Genomic DNA, 21914 nt, shown 5'->3' with positions numbered 1-21914 from the left:
TAAATCGCGCGAAGAAAATTTGAATAAAGTTCATAAGTATATAAAATAGCCCTACTCGTATAACTTGTGTTAGTTTACGAAATTTGGGGTCCCCTTCAAGCTTTGGGGTGCGTCAGTTACGGTCCTGCATTCAAGTGTCCTCCAAGGACATTTTCGATTTCTTGTAAATGGAGGACACATCCTCCTAAAGGACCCAAGGCTTGGCGTTTTCTACCGTTAACAGCGACATCGTGAACAGTGTAGCGGCCGGTATAGTGATATTTGCTGGAATTGTAGCTTTGCGCTGATGAACAATCAATATCATTTTATCACTCATGTCCGAATTACAGATTGCAAATAGGATTTAAATACATCAATACTTGGATATAGTTTTGGAATAGCGACACAGTTGGCGCGCTTCTTGGAAGTTAGTGATTGAATAATGCATCCAAACTGAAAGGCCTAATCGAACATGAAAATAGGTGCACGGTCATATGACGACTTGATAGCGAAAAATGACTCGAGTTTACAAAACTTCAGATGACTCAATTTGACTCGAGTCACATTAGGAAATTGCGTGAGTTGACTCGGATAAAATTCGAAATGGATTGTAACTCAAAGGCCTTCGTTATAGCCCTGCTGCAAAGTCAGTATATTCCTATTTTTGTGATTTTAGCGTTATGCTGGTCCTTCACTAACCTCACTTGAGCTTAGCCCAGACGTACCAGACCAACCTAAATTCGAAACCGAAATATCGTGCCGCACACCATTGAAAATTGACAATTGTCATGCAGCCGGCCTCAAGTTGCATGCACCTGGCCTGTGATATGAATGACCCACATTCCACGGCTCTAGGATAGTCAAGTCATACATGCATTGTGCTGGTGATTGGCTACTGCATTTCACAGTAGTAAACATTTTTTCGGGTAGATGTAGCCTATATAACATTAAATTGTCGTACATATTCGAAAATATCCTGCTTTGAACCTTAACTCGGGAAATACGTAATGTCATACTCTCACACAAACAACAAATGCATTAATCTTGCAATGGCTGGATATGTGCAAAATATTACAGATGTATTTCAATATAAACTGAATCGAATAATTGAAGGCTTGGGTGTCAGGGTACACAATACTACGTAACAATTTGCAAAGGTAACGAAGGCATACTAGAAAATAAAAAATAAAAACAGACTGCATAGTCCAATTTGCCATGTGGTGACATCTGCATTAACTTTTGTTTCCCGATTCCCACATCTGAAAAGAATCACACGCAGTCATGAACACAGCAATTCAATGAAGTCACATTGCTTGCTCATTGCTCTAACTATATTCAAAGGTGGTCAGTAACGAAGTACTTCGACTTTTAGAGTACTCCGATTAGGTTTTTCCTACTCACATTAATTCACAAGTAGTTATGATTTTAAATTAATTCGACTTCACAGTTTTCAATTTTTCAGGCAACGCTAGGCCTAGAATACTTACTTTTTACATAATTGGAAATACCTACTTTTACTTGTAATTGAGTGGGCATTTACGAGGTTACTACTACTTGAGTAGGCCTAATAACGATAACTACTTTGACCGCCTCTGAGTAAATTTTCATTGTAATTAACTACAATTTCGAAGTGGATTGATCACCTGTGCCCGCGCCAATACATTCCCGGTACGACCCGAATTAACCTGTGGCAGTTCCCTTTTCGCGTCTCTCTTCACACTTGATCTCTGAAATGTAAATATGAAATTGGATTTCACGGTAACACAGTCATCATGATGATGCGACGGAAGCCATTTGGAATCAAACAATATTCATAAATTCTATCTACTTCGTCAACGTTCACAAATGGTCGTAGTCGCTAATCGAAACCCTACAGTTTCGAGTTTCACTCTTTATTGAATTCCGTGAGCGGTGGCGCATTACATACGTTTAATAGGTTAAAATGCGATTGGTAAGTTCCAATTCCTGGAACAAGCCCTACTAGTAATTGAAGAAACTGTTTAAGGTAAAGGCCTTCAATATACACTGGAATAACACGAATATTTTCGGCTGACACTCGTCAGGGGTAATCGTCAGCAACTAGAAGAGAATCGAAAAGAACTTTATATATCAAAAGTTTTATCACCAAATTTGACGTCACACCAGTCGATAATTGAGAAGTATGGGGAAGTAATCCCGTCTGCATGGGTTTACCTTATCCGCTGAAGCGCGTTGCTGCGCGGTTTGATCTTTCAGGCCTCGAAGTTCGAGTTGTAGACTGATGTCATCTTTTTCGAGCGCGCTGTATTCATCTGACACTTTCTGCAGCATCCGTTTCAGCCTGCCTCGCTCTTTATCGGATGACGCGGCCTCAATATATTTCCGTAACTCATCCTTTTTCACGCTGCAGTGGACACGGGAGTAACGGTTTTACGACAAACACAGATAAATAGTAATAACTGTGATACGATGTGATAAGGACCACTATTACGATTTCACCAGACAAACAATAATAACTATGAAAAGGAGAACCCGTCACGCAGTATACTTGTGGTTAAAATCAGAGATGATCAGTACCGAAGTACACTTTTCCGGATTACTCAAGTAGTTTTTGCCTGCTTGCACTACTTACTCAAGCGGCTTAGGTGATTCGTACCCTCAGGACCTCCATGGACCCCTGGTTAAGAACCCATGATATAAGGAACAGTGTAGCAAAGCCAAAGCAGACTTACTTCAACGAAAGCATTTTCGTTTTTATATCCGCCTTCTCAGCCTTCAATTCCTTCTTTCTCTTCTCCCGTGTAGCGTTTTCGCCGCGATCGTCCGCGGTCGGTTTGCTGTCGCTTTTGCTAGAGCCGCCGACGTCGGTCCTTTCCACAGTTTGTATCTCCGGCATCTGAGTCACTTTCGTGGGCAAAGTAATGTCGGACGTGGTCAATTGCCGTTTCTTGTCCTTGTCCTTCTTCTTGGCCTTTTGCTTACCTTTCTTCGCGGCCCCTTTCTGTTTGTCTGAGTCTTTACTCTCGGCGGCAGTGTCAGATTTTCTGGTGTCTCTCTCCAGCGTGCCGGCGCGTTTTCTGGGCTCGCTCGAAGACGTGGAATTCTCAGATCCCGTGCGAGAAGGCGTGGCGCTGGACGGAGGCTTAGTGACGAGGGCTCCGTCTTGATAGACGCCGTCCAAGTCCAGATATACGTCTTCCGCGCCGTCTCCACCCGATGTCTAGAAACAGGAATTCGCAATAAATACTAAGTAGACTATAGTGGTTCTTAACTTGGATTCTCTAAGCCAGTCTCAAGCGTTCCCCGAAGGATAAGCAAGACACACACCCGGCTCCTAATTTCGTGAAGACATGCCCCTCTTTGGCCATCATTGGCTGCAGAGCATGAAGCACGATCGGTAGCCAAATTTAGACTGTTGGGGTGGTAGGTCGTTTGCAGTGGTGTACGCAATCGTTTGAAATTTGAAACCCGTCCTTTAGATTCTATCTCAAATATTATTTATTAGCTCATTTGGAATTCAGCTATTCATATCAGACTTTGGCGAGGTACTTTCTAAAGAGAAGCCTCGCATTCATGAGCTGGTCTCTGAAAGGGAACAGTGGAAGTCACACTGATCTGCGGTAAATCTTGATGTTCTAGTTATTGTTTCTTGTGACAATCTTGTTTTAATGGGTTTGTTTTGTGCACAGGCATTCTATAATAATGTATTACGTGTGAAATATTATGCTTGGCGTGAAAGGGTACGATAATTCGTCTCTTTTCCGATATGTTGTTTTGGTGACATTCTAATCTGGTCTGTATAATATTGCCTATGTTCTAATCATCGTATAGGTAGTCCTTTCTCTCATAGAAAGTGCGGACATAATTCTTGGCAATGCGTTGCAATACTCACTTGGGATTTACTGGAATCATTTCTGCACTTTTCTGGTTCAATCGAGCCTAATATTTCGGACACTGGCATGTAAGTGTTTTCTTCTCCCGGCCCGGGCGCAAGTCCCATTTCCGACACTAGCACCTCCACCCACTTACCCATTTCGGATATGGAATTCGCCTTGAAAACAATTCAAAACGCACCGTCACTAATTATACATGTCGAGAAATATTGTGTAACCCTCACCTCCATGAATACCACTTCTTGCCCGTCTTTCAGTATTTTGAATCTGAACTGTTTCTGCGGGGGCGGGTCCGAAAAGGGTAGCAGAGTGCAACCGTTCAGCGACAGTTGCACCTCGGGCCGTTCTTCCTTGCCGTATATGAGCAGCTCATTGTTTCTGATCGAGCACCACTTTTTGCACCATTTGTTGTCAAAGACAGAAAGATATCCTGTAATCAGTGTAATGTAATGAAGACCATCGTTTCATATTATTATTCTGATCAGTTTTCCGCCTTCCAGAAAATCCATGGTGTCATTATCACCAGAGATGGGTGGTAACGAAGTACTGCTTCGGGGTACTCAAGTAGGTTTTGCCTACCAGCAGTACTTGATTGGTTATATTTGTTGATTACTTCCACTTCTACTTGACCAGTTACTTAGACAAAACTACGTATTTATTATATTTTGGATTTTATAAAATAGAGAATCACTTTGTGATATGTTTATATCGCGTTTGTGAGTGAAATTGCCGTAACGATTGTGTGAAATCGCAAAGGGTAATTGAATCTACTTTCGACAATTGTACCAAGCGGTATAGTTGTAGTGATTTTGCGTTAGTCACGAAAATGCATCATGGAGTTTCAAAAGTAGCCACCTTCGACAGCTACCAAAAGTATGCAGCGTATCGACCACATCTATAACTTTTTGAAAGTTGAATGCTTCATTTTCTACTTCCTCTTCTCCACTTCTCCACTTGAAGAACTTTGACATGTCTGGGAAATCACTACTTCTAGATCAGAGGTTCTCAACCGGGGGTCCGCGAAGCATTTTCAGGGGGTCCGCGAAACCTCTAAATTTGCAAAATTATTGATGACCTAAATGACCTACTGTGCGAATTCATTTCAATTGCCAAATTGCCAATAGCCTACTGATAGAAACATATTACTGTTTAGAGATGTTTTGTTGGGGGTTTGTAGAAAATCTAAAAAGTTGGAGTAGTGAGGCTGACTTCGAAAATCGAAATGTTTGCAAAACATTTTGGATGTGAAGTTGTCAACAAATTAGTGAACAGTCGTTTTAAATAGAAATGACCAAAGTTTTCTGCTGAATCTGTTCAAAATAAGGGATCGATACCTTGCCGCGGAATCCATTTTCTCCTGTGATATACATAACCACTAGGGTTGTCCATAAGTTGGAAAATCTCAAAAAATATGCGTATCCATGTCTCATTCTGTAGATTATTGATAAAAAACGTCAATGAACCTGCAATAAGCTCAGAAGAAAGTCGTTAACATTTGTCTAAATGCGTTTGAAAGTAGCTGCCGTAGAGTGGACGACTGGGCGTGTTAGGGACCATAGAACGGCGAGAAGACTAGTAATCATGAAATCACGTCACTTGATTGGTTATTCAGCTATGCTTGAATGATCACGACCACGGCGGCTTGCTGATTATGTGCTTCTATTAGTCCAAGGAGATCGCTTACGGCAATGATTCTGTAAGCGCAGGGCCGTAACAGCACTTCGTCAGGCCCCCCCCCAAAACTTTGGTCTAGGGCCCCCCATAGGGTTATAGACCTAACTTCTGGGGGGCTTAGCCCCCCAGACCCCCCCTCCGGCGATACACTGTTTACCACTATTGATCATATTCATTGGGAGTATGTTTAGTGAATCAGCTTTTGCCGCCTGAGCGCGCGAAGCGCGGAAAATTTCTAGAATTCATGATTTCATCGATCAGTATGATCGGGAATTGCATATATTGGTATCAATTTTTATCTTCTCTCTGCTCACGTAACCAGATTTGCCGGTAGAGCTGATTGAGGTGTGTTTGAAAAGGTAGGACCACTCAATAATAATTAAATATCTTCGGGCGTATACCCGTTCGCAGGAACGAAAGAGCACCTCGTCAGGCCCCCAAAAACGTGGGTCTTGGGCTCTCATAGGGTGATAAAACGACCCCCCCCCCATCACGTTGTTCGCGTTTGTCACGAAATTATCTGTACTGCATTGTGAGCCAGCGCGAAGCGCGAAAATTTTCGATAATTTATGATAAAATCGGTCAATCAGATCGGCGATTGCATATATATTATGCTATCAATTTATTGTCCTCTCTACTCACGTAATTAGATTTACCGGTAGAGCTGAGTGAAGTGTCTTGAAAACGGGAGGGCCCGTAAATAATGATTAAACATCTTCGGGCGGACGCACTCGTTGATATGACTTCGTTACATGATGTTATTTCGTGACTTCCAGTCTGCTATATCAAAAAATATAGAATCGCCCAAACGTAGGCTTCTAAACTAAGAGACGCACACGATTTCAAATTGGTATTTCTTCACTGGAATAAAAATTTTCTCAGCGGGATGGTATTTGTCTTGTGAGGTTCAGATTGCAAAGACAGGAACATTCGGTGCCAGTCATTTAGGCGCCTATGGACAATTAAATCTATATGCATTTTGTATAGCCTATATAACGAAGTCTTCGGTCTGCATAAGGGCATAGACTAGGCCTACCATATTTCGGAAATGAAAAAAGAGGACACTTTTTCAGAAATTTCAGACATGCAAAACTGGAGAAGAATTCTCAAAAACCGGTAAATTTTTCCCACTTCATGATCGGTTGACTAAAAAAAAAAGGTCATCAGTTCCGCTCAGAGCTCAAAATCACGTTTTTCACTCCACATTGCCAGGTGGATGACTAAAAAAAAAGGTATTCTTCTCGCTCAGAGCTGAAATCACCACTTTTCCCTCCGAAATACCCGCCGGAGCTTCACTTCTGCGCTAATTTGCGGCATATCACTAGCAATTTCCTCTAAATCTGACCTAAATTTTCAAAAAAGAGGACAAAATCTCAAAAAAGAGGACAAAAGGGCGTCCTCCGAGGACACTTTCAAAAAAGTCAAAAAAGAGGACAAATCCTCTTAAAAGAGGACGTATGGTAAGCCTAGCATAGACCTTTTCGGCCAAGCTTTTCTCGCTGCCGATCGTTCTGGCACACTTCTTGGAGTCGCATGTTATATGGCCTAAAAGTTGATTGTATGTCATGGTTGGTCGTGGCGCGGTAATGGCCCAATACCCTACAATATAGAGAAACGGCTACATGAAATCGCGCGCAGCGCGAAAAATTTTGAAATAATTGCATAAATTTAAAAAAAAATACTCTATGATTTATGCTAATTCACGAAATAATTTTGGGCCCCCTTCGAGCTCGGGCCCCCCCCAATTGGGGGGTTTGGGGTGCGGCAGTTACGGTGCTGTGTAAGCGCATTGTACATTGGTGATTTAATAATAAAATGAGACATCTGGTCATTGAATGTTTTAGTGTTAAAACTAGGTAACGATGGGTTTAGAGCAACAATAGCCTCTTACAGGCATGACACAGGTGAAACAGCGAATGATTGTGAACTTAAAGAACTAAGTATAGATCCAAGAAATACCTATATGATATGCTTGAGAATACGCCAAGTGGTCCTGCTTTTCTGGGTGCAGGTAAGGCATATTAGACATCACCAAACTGGTGCAGCATAACATGTGAGATGGATGCTGGACACAATCCTGTATGCTCAGAAGATATGTGGGCCGACCAGGTAGCTTACATTGGATTTCTGAAGAAGAGTGTAACTACCACACCGCTTCAATCCATCCTTTTTATGTCCATGTCTGGTTTGATTCAAGCATTAGTCGTTATACAACCGGTAATGATTTAACATTCATTAAGGACATGCTAAGCAAAGCAAGCAAACTGTCTTTTTGCTGGTCCTACCAGCATAGTCTTTGCTTATCTTTAGAGCTCTTTGCCCGGCATCATTGAGGACTTTGACAACAGTTGCGGGTATGATTCATTATGCTGCAAGAATCTGACAAGTGCTAAGCATAAATGACTGATTCATCCAGCCCTCAACAGCATTCAAGACCTCAATTATGTGCAACGAAAACAGCCTAATAAGATCAGACAAAGTAGTGTCAATATCAAGCTTTATATTTGTACTCAATGATGGTACATCCCCCCTGAAACTAGAAATTCGTTTGCCACTTGCATAAGCGCCCTTACACCATTTTCAGCGTGTTTTTATGCTTTCCATCAATGAAATCAAGGCATACAGGCTTCAACGGTTACCTTCACATTTCACAATATGCCATCCAGTCATGTATTTAAAGATATTGTGAAGCATCTGTTCTTAGTTCATCATATATTTCGTAACTCAACATGTTCCGAATTAACCCTAAATCATTAGCTGCGGACCAACCTACAATGCGCTTACGGAATCACCGCCGTCAGCCGGCTCCTTGACCGGCTGATCAACAAGCCGCCAACGTCGTGATCATTAAAGCATCGCAGATTAGCCAATCAAACGCCGTGATTTCGTGATTACTAGTCTACTTGCCGTTCTATGGTCGCTGACACGCCCACTCTGCGGCAGCTACTTTCAAACGCATTTAGACAAATGTTAACGACTTTCCTGTGAGCTTATTGCCGGTTCATTGACATTTTTTAACTATAATCTATAGAATAATACATGGATACGCATAAATTTTGAGATTTTCCAAATTATGGACAACCCTAATAACCACTATTCCAGAATACCTTCAAAATGAGCGGATAGATAGAAATGACTAGGCTGGACGTGATATGTTCGGTAAGAAATCTTTTTCTCAATTTTGGTGCCATAGATGTTACTATCCTATCCAAAGGAGTCGTGGGAAGCGTTACGCGTTAATATTACATTCGGCACCACTTATCTTTCTAGAAATGGATTTTCGGCACTCGTTCATTTCAAATCAATTTTCAAGACACAACCTCGTATTTGAAAAAATGCAGCTGCATAATTCGCTTTAAAATAATAAAAGTGTACCCAATTTCCACATATAGTATGATGTTATTTTCAGTAAAAGTCATTTTTTGCGGTTTATCAGTAGCCTACAATTAATATTTGCACAAGACAGATGGCGGTTGCACGATAATTGAGCTAAATTTGAAATAAAACTTGTGGGGTACGCGGGAGTCCGTGACGGTCCAAAAGGGGTCCGCGAACGTTAAAAGGTTGAGAACCAGTGTTCTAGATATCACTCAAGTACCAATAATGACTCCTTTGACCACCTCTGATAATGACGCCATAAACATACTGATGTAGTTGACCACCTAATTCAAAGTTGGGCGAGGTCAAAATCGCCTTATTGGCTTTTGTATATACGACTTGAAATTCTATATACCATGAGACTTCGCATATGCTTTTTAGTCCAGTCGATTGGAAAGAAGCGATTCTTTGTTTTATTACTCACAAGCTTACTGAGATCCGCTCCTTCGTCGGGTGATTAAAATTAAAGTCTCATAATATATTATAATGCCATCGGCACGTTTCTTTCAAAAAGCTGTACATATGCTCAATGTTATCGGTCATACCACTTTTTTAAATGTCTTATCACGTGTTATTCGCTCATAACGTAATTGGAAACGAGTCATAATTGGAATATCCGACATAAAAAGTCATAACGACTAATTGCCGGAGGGCTAATATTCAACTCGGGAGAAAGGGAAGCATTACCACTAATGTCTGCACCAAGATTTTCCGCGGTCATCATCCGTTTTTTTGTCTTATCCTTCTTGAATATGTCCGTGACTGCGGTCTTTAAGCCTTTGCCGATATCTAAAAATAGCTAGCGTCTTTGAAATTGCGGAAGCGTACAGATCCCAAATATACGAATCGAAGAATTGCGCGATTAGCGATTAGTGAAAAATTACAAAATTAGAAAAGCGATGCAATAATTACGATTTGACTGTTGGTTTTGATTGATGGTCGGATGTCCCGGAGGTACCGGAGGTGGAGACCTGGCTTCTTTACCCGTTGTTTTGTCGGCGTCGGTAGCTTCTGCTAAGGCACGGTTGAATAAAATATAAAAGAATGAAATATATAGCCCTGCTATCTCGGTTCAAGCGAAGAAGGATGTCCCTTAGTTTTGTTTACGAGGAATAAATTGCTCTGTCATATCGCAGCAAGCGATCTATCCAAAGTACTTTATTGCCATTCATAAAGTGAGATTGCTTTGGACAATATTGGATAGCATCTCTATCTCTTACATGTACGATTAAACAGTATTTCTACTTTCTGTAATGAGCATAGGTGGTCAAAGTATAGTGATGGTACTTGAGGTACTTAATGAGATATTGAACTAATGTCGAAAATTCTATGCAGGCACAAGGAAAAGTAGTAGCGCAAGTATATAATCTTACTTAAGTATTTCAAACCAATAAAAGTACGTTGTTACTGGCCTCCTCTGGTAGCGAGTCGCACAACAATAATTCGAACAAATTTAATAAAAGGCAGCGAACAATTACTTGATCTTGTAATTAACAAACTCTGTGAAATGAGACGTGCAAAGTCACAAATTTGAATGAACTTGTTAATATCTTTCATATACCACATATCAACGAGATAATAATGTATGTGTGAGTGATTGAAATTATTTTGATGTCTAAGTGATCTTTTGGCAGGGATATATAGATGTTCTAGAACAGTGGTTATCAACCGCTGGTTCGTGGCAAGTTTCCTGCCGATCGGCCAAGTTTTATATCTAAATTTCAACCTGCAAGAAGTTGGGCGCTTGTCCATTATTTGGAGAAATAAAACATCAAATTTTAAATTTATTTAGATATGTGGAACGTATTTTTTGTATGGTGACGCAATAGAGAGTTCATGGTCTACTTTGGGCGTAAACGTCACAATGGTGCGAGTGTTATAAGAAACTATTTAAAAGTAGCCTACAACTCGTTTCGGACAAGGTATATGTGAAAGCTCCGGAGACTTTTAAACAATCTTCGTTCAATTCCGACAGTGCAATTAAGCGACACTTGGCTGTACAATATATGCTATCGCAAATAAAAAAATCGCATTTCTTTCAAACGATAACGGGTAACGTTTAACAAGACTTCGCCTCACAGAAGCTTCAAGAGAATACATATAAATATCTAGTATCACAAAGGCATCATCAAAAGAAGTTCCCAATATTATATTTGAGTTAAATGAATTTGTCATGATTGAACTTAGGGTGAATTTTAGTTGTTGAAGGTTCACCGGTCTGCAGCAATTGTGTTGAAGTTTTAAGGGCGCGCGGTCAAATTTTGATAACTACAGCTCTAGAAGGAGTCCTATATATCCATGATTCTGATTTACTATGACGCGATTAGTGCCCGCATGTGTACCTGACGCCACGGATGACTGGGTCCTTTGAATCGGAGCGAATCGTCCAGCAGGGAGAGGCGGCGGCGGCTGATTTGGCGGGGGAGGTAGAGTATTGGCGGGCCGGGCGACCACTGGCGGCGGAATCGCAGCAGATGTCTCGTCCTTGAACGACTGCGTGATGTCTTTCAGTACGCCGGCCCATTCCACAGCCTTTTCTCGGTCAATGTGAAATCTGAGAATCGTTAATAGGAAGCATGTGCCATTGGCTGCTATTTGCGAAGCGAGTGAATTTTACCGTTTGGTGGCTTGTCCCTATCGATTCCTGTAGGGTTTCTTAACTGGGGTACACGAACTAGATTTAGGGGTCCATGAAAAGACAAAAAGTTATCAAGAAATTACAAAACAGTTTATTCTGTGAGAATGGCGTGATGAGCGGGACTGTGACTACCATGTCTAGTCTTATTTTAGCCACGAAGTAGCCGAAGTAGAGTTGATAGCTTGATGTGCAGACCTTCCGGCCATCGGATCCTGAAATTTTGGGGGTACAAGCAACCGCTCACAAAACTTGAAGAGGTCTGCGATCAAAAAAGCTTAGGAACCCCTCTGACAAAACACAATACTGTGAAAAACTGACAATAAGCTAGGGTTCAAAATCTGAGGCTTTGATCAATGCGACAACACGATAGATTCGGAGTGCAAGAGGATGTGAACAACAATGGAGACCTTCTAATAGTATTCAAGTAGATCTTACTCCCTCCCTGGTACTATTTTTATCATGTGGTTTTGTTTATTGAATATTTCCTCCTCTACTTAACAGTTTTACGGGTAGAACTAGTTTTAACACATTGCATTTTGTCTAGTCTTATTTTAGCCACGAAGTAGCCGAAGTAGAGTTGATAGCTTGATGTGCAGACCTTCCGGCCATCGGATCCTGAAATTTTGGGGGTACAAGCAACCGCTCACAAAACTTGAAGAGGTCTGCGATCAAAAAAGCTTAGGAACCCCTCTGACAAAACACAATATACTGTGAAAAACTGACAATAAGCTAGGGTTCAAAATCTGAGGCTTTGATCAATGCGACAACACGATAGATTCGGAGTGCAAGAGGATGTGAACAACAATGGAGACCTTCTAATAGTATTCAACTAGATCTTACTCCCTCCCTGGTACTATTTTTATCATGTGGTTTTGTTTATTGAATATTTCCTCCTCTACTTAACAGTTTTACGGGTAGAACTAGTTTTAACACATTGTATTTTGTAAGTAGAACATATATAGTTTGGGTTGTATTTGCGTCGCTTTTGTGTGTAATATTGCCATAACAGCTGGGAGAATTAGCCCACGTATCACGATAACTGAAAGTGTATAGTTGTAGTTTCATTTGTTATTTTACGTTAGTCAAGAAGATCGACCCAGTAATTTCGAAAATAGCTCTCTCCAATTAACTGCTTAAAGTATACGATCCCGCGACCAAAACTACTACTCGAAACTAGTTCTTGAGTGATTAAACCTTCATTTGCTACTTCTGCTTGAAGTAGTTTTAACATGTTTTAGACATCGCCGCTTCTACTTGTGACTGAGTAGAGATTCACGGCGCTACCTCGCCGAAACTAACCACTGCGAGTCTTCGACCGCGACTCTATGACGCCATATTCTTAGCGAAAATAGTGTGTGTTCACATTCACACCCAAAGGGCTGAAAAGGGTGGTACACAACAACCGAACCAACTTAGAATTATATCGCGGTCATATATCCTACCTACGTGCTTCGTGCTTACAAAAGAATGACCACCAATCGTTTCATCATCACAATGTCGTTGCACAAAAGTATCGACTGCCGTGTTAAATACACCAAGTGACATAACAACGTTTGTCTAAAGCTTAATCTGCCGCTTGCATGAGTAATACAAATGTTCTCACTTGTAAGCTTCACTTGAATTGGGTATAGAGAAAATCACTAAAACGAAGAGGCCTTTGCCGTTCTTGAACACGCAATTATACGCTCGGAGAGGGAAATTCATCACTGCTGAAGCATCGTTTGGTTTCTTGAAGCACTGAACAAAATGCAGACCATGTAAAAGACAAGTCCAACAAATCAATGCCTTGCTTTTAAGTAGGGATGGTGTGAACGCGAGGTTAACGTTCGCGTTCTGTGTGTGGCCCTCATATATTTGAGGTTCACGTTCACAAACGAACCTTGGAAGGTTCTGCACTGTGAACCTTTTTCATATATTACAATTTTTACTTCGTTATAACGTCTTTGATTGAACTTTATTGCATTTCGACCGCGAGCCACTCTATCCATGGCGCAGGCAGCATAAAAAAAACAACACTAAACGAGCATGCACCTTGACAATCTCAAATATTTCACTTGCTCTGTTACAAAAGTTTGCTCGAAATATAAAGCTTTCCCTTTGTCTGATGTAAAAAATCTAGTTGGTTTACGGGGTCAATGTTGACTTCATATGTTTATTGTATCGTAAGAACAAAATCCGTGCGATTGGGGTGTTGGCTAGCCTACTGCTGTATAACTTGTTAATGGGGTAATATCGGCAGCGAGTATAGAAACCCGCCGTTTTACAGTCTGCTCAATATCAACGTTGTAATACTCGGACGCCGAATACATTGTCCAGTCTGGCCTAAACCGTTACCGCGTAAGCCTATATTCCCTTGCAAATCCTTGTCGAAATTGTAGGCAAAATACGGAAGATGTTGATTTTATGGGATTAACATATCATTTGATTGTCCCAGTTAATACATTTGGCGACGTTTAAAACGTCAATATATCCTTCAGTATAGTGGCATTACGTGACCCGAGTCGTCGCTAGGTATCGTTACAATAATATAGGCTATCACCTCACTGAAATGTATGGTTGGAATTAGCAATATGACGTCACGTGACGTCATGAGGTTCATGTTCGCGTTCACACAGAACCTTTCAAAAAGGTTCGCGTTCACACGAACCTGAACCTTTCAGAGGTTCACACCATCCCTACTATAAGTGTGTTAGCGACTGATTCTAAGCATTGATTTTCCACTTAACGAAGATGAGTTAAATTCAAATCATTAAATTTGGAGCATATGTTCGTCAAGTAAGCAATATCGTTTCGCCAAACCGGAAAACCATGGCCAAGGCCAGAGTCGCAGCGCAGTAAAATATTCACGATTATTTGAAATATTGAGTGAAATCGCGCAAGGAAGTTTCAGTTAAAAAGCGATCGCACTTCGCTACGCAGCAATAAACGTTTAAATGCATCGTATTCTCAATATAGCGGGGTTGTCAAACATGCCGCCTGCGGGCCACATCCCTTCCGCCAGACGATTTCATCCGGCCCGCGAAGCAATTTCAAGTACATAGAAAAATATTATATTATCCAGAACATTTGTAACAAATGTTGAGATTCGCAGGAAATACTTCCTTCATGCTTAATGCTTATAGGCCACAATATAACTTCCGGGCTACGGCGTTGTGTTTTCACTCTGGTATCAACTAGGAACAAATTGGTGACATTAACACCCAATTTCAAGAAGGCAAAAAGTGCACACTGACTTCATAGTTTTATGGAAAATGGACCAAAATGTAGTTATTTACAGAAGCGAACACGCCAATGCGAAACCGTCGTATATGCAGTTAATATGGAGAATATATATGTTGCACAAATATATAATTGAAATATCTATGGTCGCACAGCTGTGTCACTTTTAACCCAATGAGTCCCCGGACGAGAAACCCGACTCGCGATTTAATAATAATAATAAACCTAATTCCAACGTCCGCGTTTACAGTTAGCTATCTTGTATTCATCACAACGCATCGGCAGGGCTAACGTCAGATTATGACTAAAGCAAAGGGAGCATAGCAATAAGCCAACTTCTATCGTTGGTAACGCAACTGTTTTTGTGTATTCAAAAAGATAATCATTGTATTTTTGCCAATTTCACTCTTCGGGAATAATGGTATTGCGATTGCTAGAATAAAAACCCTACGACCCGTCTGTTATCTGTATATGCTTTATAATAAAGTATTCAAGTGAGAAGCAATGGCACGAGGTAACATTTTGGATTCAGTTGACTACCCGATTTGAAGGCTTGGATGCGGCCAGCGATGCAATTTGAGTTTGACACCCCTGCACTACACACACACACACACAATAAACCACGATTTCAGCTGATTCTGCCGAGTATACCGACAGCCGAATCTATCCATCAGTGTCCATTGATGTGCGGGATCAACATTGTCAAGTAACAATGGACTTTGGGGACCATTGGTCTCTAGACCAGAGGTGGGCAACCTTTTTGCTAATCACGGCCGCATTTCGATTACCTATATAGCCTACGCCCGCATTCCAGGGCATAGCCGTAATGAACTGACTTGACGCAAAATACCCATGATAAACTGTCCATGTACATTTCCAGTGAACTTCGGACCATTTTACTTTCAATATCGGCCTATTATACGCACCGAAATCGCGAGTAGTAATGTTATGAATGGATGCTGAGATTGGTATGATTAGTATGATATCGTCAGTAGTCACGCCAAGCGCGAAAATTGTTCAGATTCACGAATGGATTCCGTCATTAATAGTAGCAGGTAGTATCACATATTAGTATCAAGTATTTATCATTTCGCAGCCCAAACGATCAGATCCACCGGTAGAGTTGATATAGAGGGAGTGCTTTCGAAAATTTAGGGCAAGTTATAAATTAAATGCATCTGCGGGTGTGCCAGTTGTCATTAGTCACTTTTGTTGCATGCTGTTATTTCTTGACCCGCCATCAGGATAGTCGGTATAGTAAAAATATTTTGGAATCGCCCACATTTACCAGAAACAAATTTCTTTCGTGAGGAGCACACGATTCTGATTCCGGCTCAGATTGCAAAGGACGCTATTATATCAAAATTGGAAAATGTCGTATTGAATCGCGCGGATCGCGTAGAATATTTCAAGATTGAATAAAATCTCTCAAAAATTCGGGAGTGAATTCGTAATTTCAATTTGCATGTCGACATTGTCGACGGCCGCCAACAAATACTAATTGAACTGCGTGTCGACGGCCGCACAAATTCCCTGCTACGGCCGCATGCGGCCGTACGGTCGCAGGTTGCCCACCCCTGGTCTAGACTCTAAAACTAGAGCTATAAAATTACTTTGGGTGGTGTGTAACTGTCCTTACGGCAGCAAAATATCATTGGAATTTATTAACGACATTATTACTGTGTGATGCCATAATATGCGTTGTTCGAATATTCGACTCGACTCGTAATCGAATCATCGAGGTACTCGATTTTCCTCAGCCTTGATATTCATGGACGATTGGACGTATGCATAATTGCATATTGATAACAGTTAGCACGCGGAAGTCGTTGAGCGTGCGATAGCAACGGACTCGCGATCTTGCTCACGCATGTTGACATCGAGTACGGATTACAATGAAAAATTTCCTGAAATGCCATGACAAAGTGGGGTCGGTAGCTATTTTAGACTGGTGCTACTATTGTTCCACGGCCTAAGGTCAATTACACAATCGGGTTTTGATTGGCGCGTGTCATTGCGACTGAATTACTTTATTTGGACTCAGATCGACATCCTGCCTTGAGTTGGATTTGCAGATATTTGATAAATTGCGATACCATACAGATATGTAACAGAATTCATGGTTATCGCAATCAATCGTCCTCATTACTTGGGTATTACGGGAACCGATGAACTACGTCCATATGGAATCTACTGCATGCGTAGGTACCGTACAGCTTAAAAAAGTCGGGACTTACGTATGAGGTATGGCTATGGCCTTATAGAGAAACTCCCTATGGTGATCACTATGCAGTATGCATGCACTATTTAGATTTGTAACAATGTCAAATAGGCGGAGTTACAAACGAAAACAGTTTCTGTGGACTTTTACGAGACTTGTGTACACTGTACGGTGCAGTGTACAATGTACATTTTCTGCATCAGAATGTAAATGTTTGCGAATGGCGTTTCCAAACTATGTGAGATCAGGATAGCTATATTGCTAAAGACAGTCGCCAAATTGGTGCGCTTCTGGTAGCTAAGCAGCGTAGGCTACTATACATTTCCACGATATTGATATTTCCATGTCGTTGATAAATGGGACTGGCAAGGTCGTTATCGTTGTTTTTTATCATAATTTATATACATACAAGATGCTACAAGAATTGTAATGCAGTAAAAACATAGAAACGGGTAAACCCGACTTAGTGAAGTCAATCATTAAAGCGCCCATCTAACAAGGTTGTGCTAAATATCGCGAAACGCAGAAACAGTCTACGGTACAGTGCTCCGCGTCGTATTGGAGCATTCAGTGCGTAACGCATTCCCGTTCAACAAATCTTAGTCACAATGAGTCAATAAACCAGACATAAGTAAGGAATGACATACAGCAAGATCGTGAAATATAATGATATGTTCTATTTACATAACGGTAGACTCTTCGTGAACTCTGCGCATAATTCGACAGTATAAGCAGTAGGCCTATAAGGGTTGTGATACGCTCAACATCATCGCTGATCATCAATAATCTCATAATAATCGTAACATAATAATAATTATTGTGTATGCATTTACAAGTTTTATGTTCAATACACTGATTACACTGATATCACAACTGCAGAACTCACTAAAAAATGATTTTCCTTCACTACTCCGATTCTCTTTTGCCAGCTTTTTCCTTTGAACATCGACTTATACTCCAGATAAACGTAGGAGAAGACAGCGTATTCCTGCACGGTGAAATACTTGCTCAAATCTTCTTCCTTTGCCAGCTTGGCCCTTCAACGTAAGCGTCCATGTACTTTTTGGCGCTCACACACATATTGCGATACGCGCAACTAGAAAATTAGTCTTACCGGTTTGGCAATTCTCCGTCAGAATCGTAAGATTCGTAGCCGGAGCCTGATCCGCCGCTGGTACCTCCATCTGCACGGAAGTGGAAATATAAATCGTATAAATCCACAAGCAATAAATTCAGAAATTTGTGCTCACTTCTCATGCAAATCATATTTGATAGTTGTTCGCCATCGATCTTCGATGATGACATGAGAGAAAAATATTACTGTTCTGTTCGATTCGCAACAACATTCCCAAATAAAAAAGCATTTATAATATTTCTTTTCGTTGTGGAATGCCCATTCCCCTGTGCCAATGTGACAGGACAAAAGACATGTAACTGTGGTGCATGTTGTTACCCATGGCGTACAGTAGTCAGAAAAAAACTACCGTTCAAATGATCGTCGGTAACTTCAAGTATACAGTACACGGTTCCCTGATTACATTACGGACGAAATTTGAGGTGCGTTGTCAGAAGTCAAGTCTGCTTGCGTTTTAGCATTCTTCGTTCGTTATTTCTAATGCTTTCTGAAATTCGATTACGTGTATGGTGAAAATTTTATAGAAGGATGAGTGGTATTGCTTCATTGAACTATCGGCATATCATCCCTGGTTGAACCTCCTATAATATCTTCTTCGCATAATACTTTTATTGGTGATATTGATGAGCAACGGCGTACACTATACAGGCATTGTACTGAATCAACTTTTGACCTGACTATGAGCACCCAAACGCAATGGATCCATGAAATTACGTCTTTGCTAAAATTCGCCCCCCTCTCTCCATTTTCATTCTCGTTACGTCACTGTGCATTCCACAATCGCACATTAATACGGTACGTTGTATGTAAACGCGTACCTTCATTAGCTGGTGTCGGTACGGAATCCGGCTGAACTTGCGATAGGTCCATATACAACTGAAATTTTTCAAGATACAATTAAAATTATTATTGCCTATGGCTATTATAATGCACACAATCAATTATAATGCACACAATCTCACGTCATCATCGCCCTCTTCATAGGAAGTTTCCTGCCAAATAAAAATTCCGTACGTAAAATGCACAATTTCGATCGTCTACCGCACGCATATTCAATACATACCGTTGCGGGTGCTGTAGAATTGCAGTTTTCTGGATTTGGTAATTTCGACGCATCCCGCTGTTTTGATAGAAATGAGTCTGTAATTACGATACACGAAGTAAAGCATACGAAAACAATGCGACAGTTCTCGAAATGCTCACCTAACTTATCTTGTTCTACCAGATTCCGTATACATTCTGAAACTTTACCGAGCAAACTTTTGATTTTACTTCGTGATTTTGAGGAAAGTTTCTCCGACACTACATCCCTCGACAGGAAGTCTTCCACTTCCCTGAGCACTGCAAGCGCTCCCATAATTATATATCGTCACGTTGCTTATCAAAAACTATTTGCCGCTAAAAGTTGCGAGATACACCAAACCTGAGTAATAGGGCTTCGCTACATTGCGTTTTACGAGATTTACGTCGAGGCTTACTTATTCAGAAAGGGATGACTCGTGAAGCAGTCCTCAGATATAGGTACTCTACAGCACGCATTTGGAAGTATGCTTCATGGTGTAAGCACGATAAAGTACTTTTTGTCGATGACATCTAAGGATATGACCGGTTCGTGATTAATGTTGGGCCGTTGTTCTCGCAATATCATACTAACCTATTCCAGACTGCCTTATTCATGCCGCTGTAGTTACATTATTATACTCAGAAGCCGTCACGGCATGGAATATACTGCCAGGAAGCACGGAGTTTAAATATAGCAATGCTATTCCCATGTAGGTTACAGGGTACGGTTTACCGTCGTGACGAGGTTCCTGTGTTTCAGCAACATTTTACCGGATAATTCTGATATGCAAAGCCTTATCCAATCGAATACAAATTACCTCGCCGTAGTGTAAAAGATAACCTGTAATCACTGACCTTTATGAGCCTACATTTTAATGCCTGAATCAGTGTTTCAGAACAATATACGAGTTGCTACAAGTTACATATATTTATGAGGTTATACCTGCAAACACATTGCCTGGAATACAAGGAACCTAGAACTTTGTTGTGATAGACTCGAAGAAACTTGACATCTATACGTTAACTCAGTTGTCGCAAACAACTCAACTTGTTACGCTACGGCGCGTATCCGACCTGTGCAAATCTCCCTGACATTTTCCATCACGCTCAAATCGTCTGCTTCTGCTTGTACACATTCATAAGTCAGCGATCGCACGTTTCGCGATTGTTTGCTATCATGAACACTATTAGTGGTGGATGTGTATGGGCTAAGTGGCGTCGAAAAAAATAAACTATATCTTCATCGCTCAATATCAGAATGTTATTGGCGTAATCGAGGACTAGAACCACAGTATGCCTTCGGCAATTACGGATTTGCGTCCTTAATAGAGATACGTAAGCTCGTGCTTCACGCTTTTGTGTCATTCGTGTCCTGTAAATGTAAATGAATAAATAGGCCAGATTCTATTATTACAGGATAATTTCAAATGATGTTTGACCCTAATATCATGAGTTTGACATGCCGATTTGGAGGACAGGGAATGTTTTTAGTCACGCCAATTTTACTTGCTGAATACGCTACCCTTACCGAATTATCAATAGGTTGTTGTAATTTAATCAATTGAACTGATGTAACATCTATCCATGACTAATGCATTATACACACTACTACTTCTATAGATGAGACATCACAGTATGCAGTACACACTACTCTGAATCTACTATTCTTCTCGGTTTATAATACTATACCTACATGGAAGATAACATGAGATACGCGATAACCCACTAAAAATGTCACGGTGTGACAGTGTGTGCTTCTCAGCCGGCGTGACGCGTCACCGTGTCGTGCCGATCAGGGGTGCCGCGAGCAAATAAGGTAATGGTTGTTGCCAGCGACATAAAACAGGGGTTCTCAAACTTTTTAGGACCCGACCCAAAGCTGAATTTATTCACATCTAGCGTCCCAAACCCTCGCATATGGAAAGAAATGTACATCTAACGTGAGAATGTGTGAAATATACATGTGTGAAATAGAGAAACTGCAGACAACCACTCGTACGCTCCGCATTTCTGTGAAACATATATTTCATTACAGAAAATTCATAGATTCGGCGATGTTGATGTCGCTGATATTTCTCCTTTATATAGTATTTTTAATGCGCGACTTTTTATTATTCTCCGCTATATGCATACGTAATTGGTTTCCAAGCTTTTCTTATTTTGTCGCGGACCTTTTTTAATTTTAATATGAATATTCCCCCAAAGCATGGAAAATATATAAATATATATTATAACGAAACTGTATTCACAATTATGAGAGAACGGTATATTCCTAAAATCGCATGAAGTCATTGGAAAACTTCAGTCTAGGAATGTGCGACCTGAGGGCAACGTGGTCAAACAGGTTGGGAACCACTGTAATAACATATTTCTTGTAAGAACTGCAAGTGACGAATGACCTGTGAGCGAGGTTTCCATCGACATTCTACATGTATTATATATTAAGGCAGGGTTGTGACCAAGTCACAAAGCTCCGAGTCACAAGTCAATCACACTTTCATAGTTTTTACTCGAGTCAAGCCGAGTCATATTCAATTCACCACCGAGTCAAGTCCGAGTCCAAGTCATCGAGCAGAGGTTCGAGTCCGAGTCATGCTATTATGACTTGAGACCGACTCCAAGTCATTGTGTTTGACTGCTGAGTTTCCAGTTAAAGTCTTGTTAAACCTACTGTTATAACTCTGTTTGGTGATATCGAATGGTTCGCATTTATAATATACTAATTTTCCTCACTTT

The 21914-nt window shown here is 40.8% G+C and overlaps 1 protein-coding gene across 3 annotated transcripts; it reads right to left on the bottom strand.

The window, feature by feature from the left end:
- Window positions 1–1037: 1037 nt before the first annotated feature.
- Window positions 1038–20834, bottom strand: LOC145441305 (uncharacterized). Of its 3 annotated transcripts, none has more exons than XM_080319129.1 (16): window positions 19320–20834; window positions 19180–19256; window positions 19079–19108; window positions 18935–18992; window positions 18096–18165; window positions 17868–18018; window positions 13145–13278; window positions 11246–11457; window positions 9816–9917; window positions 9591–9692; window positions 4076–4281; window positions 3851–4009; window positions 2691–3178; window positions 2173–2362; window positions 1623–1706; window positions 1038–1238 (listed from the first exon to the last, which is right to left on the bottom strand). In XM_080319129.1, the coding sequence occupies exons 1-16, from the start codon at window positions 19471–19473 to the stop codon at window positions 1212–1214; spliced, it is 2244 nt and encodes a 747-aa protein (XP_080175255.1). In that variant the 5' UTR covers window positions 19474–20834; the 3' UTR covers window positions 1038–1211. The 3 variants fall into 3 exon arrangements, with proteins under 3 accessions (XP_080175255.1, XP_080175256.1, XP_080175257.1); XM_080319130.1 differs by having other exon boundaries at window positions 9816–9914; window positions 19320–20832; XM_080319131.1 differs by lacking the exon at window positions 9816–9917 and having other exon boundaries at window positions 19320–20831.
- Between the last annotated feature and the right edge of the window lie 1080 nt (window positions 20835–21914).

The sequence above is a fragment of the Botryllus schlosseri genome, chromosome 6 (assembly GCF_051294905.1).
Source record: "Botryllus schlosseri isolate E-star chromosome 6, Bs_hap1, whole genome shotgun sequence".
Taxonomy (NCBI): Eukaryota; Metazoa; Chordata; class Ascidiacea; order Stolidobranchia; family Styelidae; genus Botryllus; species Botryllus schlosseri.
The sequence above is the reverse complement of the archived record's forward strand: the minus strand, read 5'-3'. Positions and strand labels throughout refer to the sequence as shown.

Bases quoted from the DNA above. Each gene is read 5' to 3' on its own strand.
- LOC145441305 (XM_080319129.1), bottom strand. From the start codon at position 19,473: ATGGGAGCGCTTGCAGTGCTCAGGGAAGTGGAAGACTTCCTGTCGAGG. The intron at 11,458-13,144 runs GTGAGAACATTT...AACGATTCTCAG, and splicing joins AATTCAAGTGAAGCTTACAA to ATTTCACATTGACCGAGAAA. The intron at 1,239-1,622 runs GTGATCAATCCA...GATTCTTTTCAG, and splicing joins ATGTATTGGCGCGGGCACAG to ATGTGGGAATCGGGAAACAA.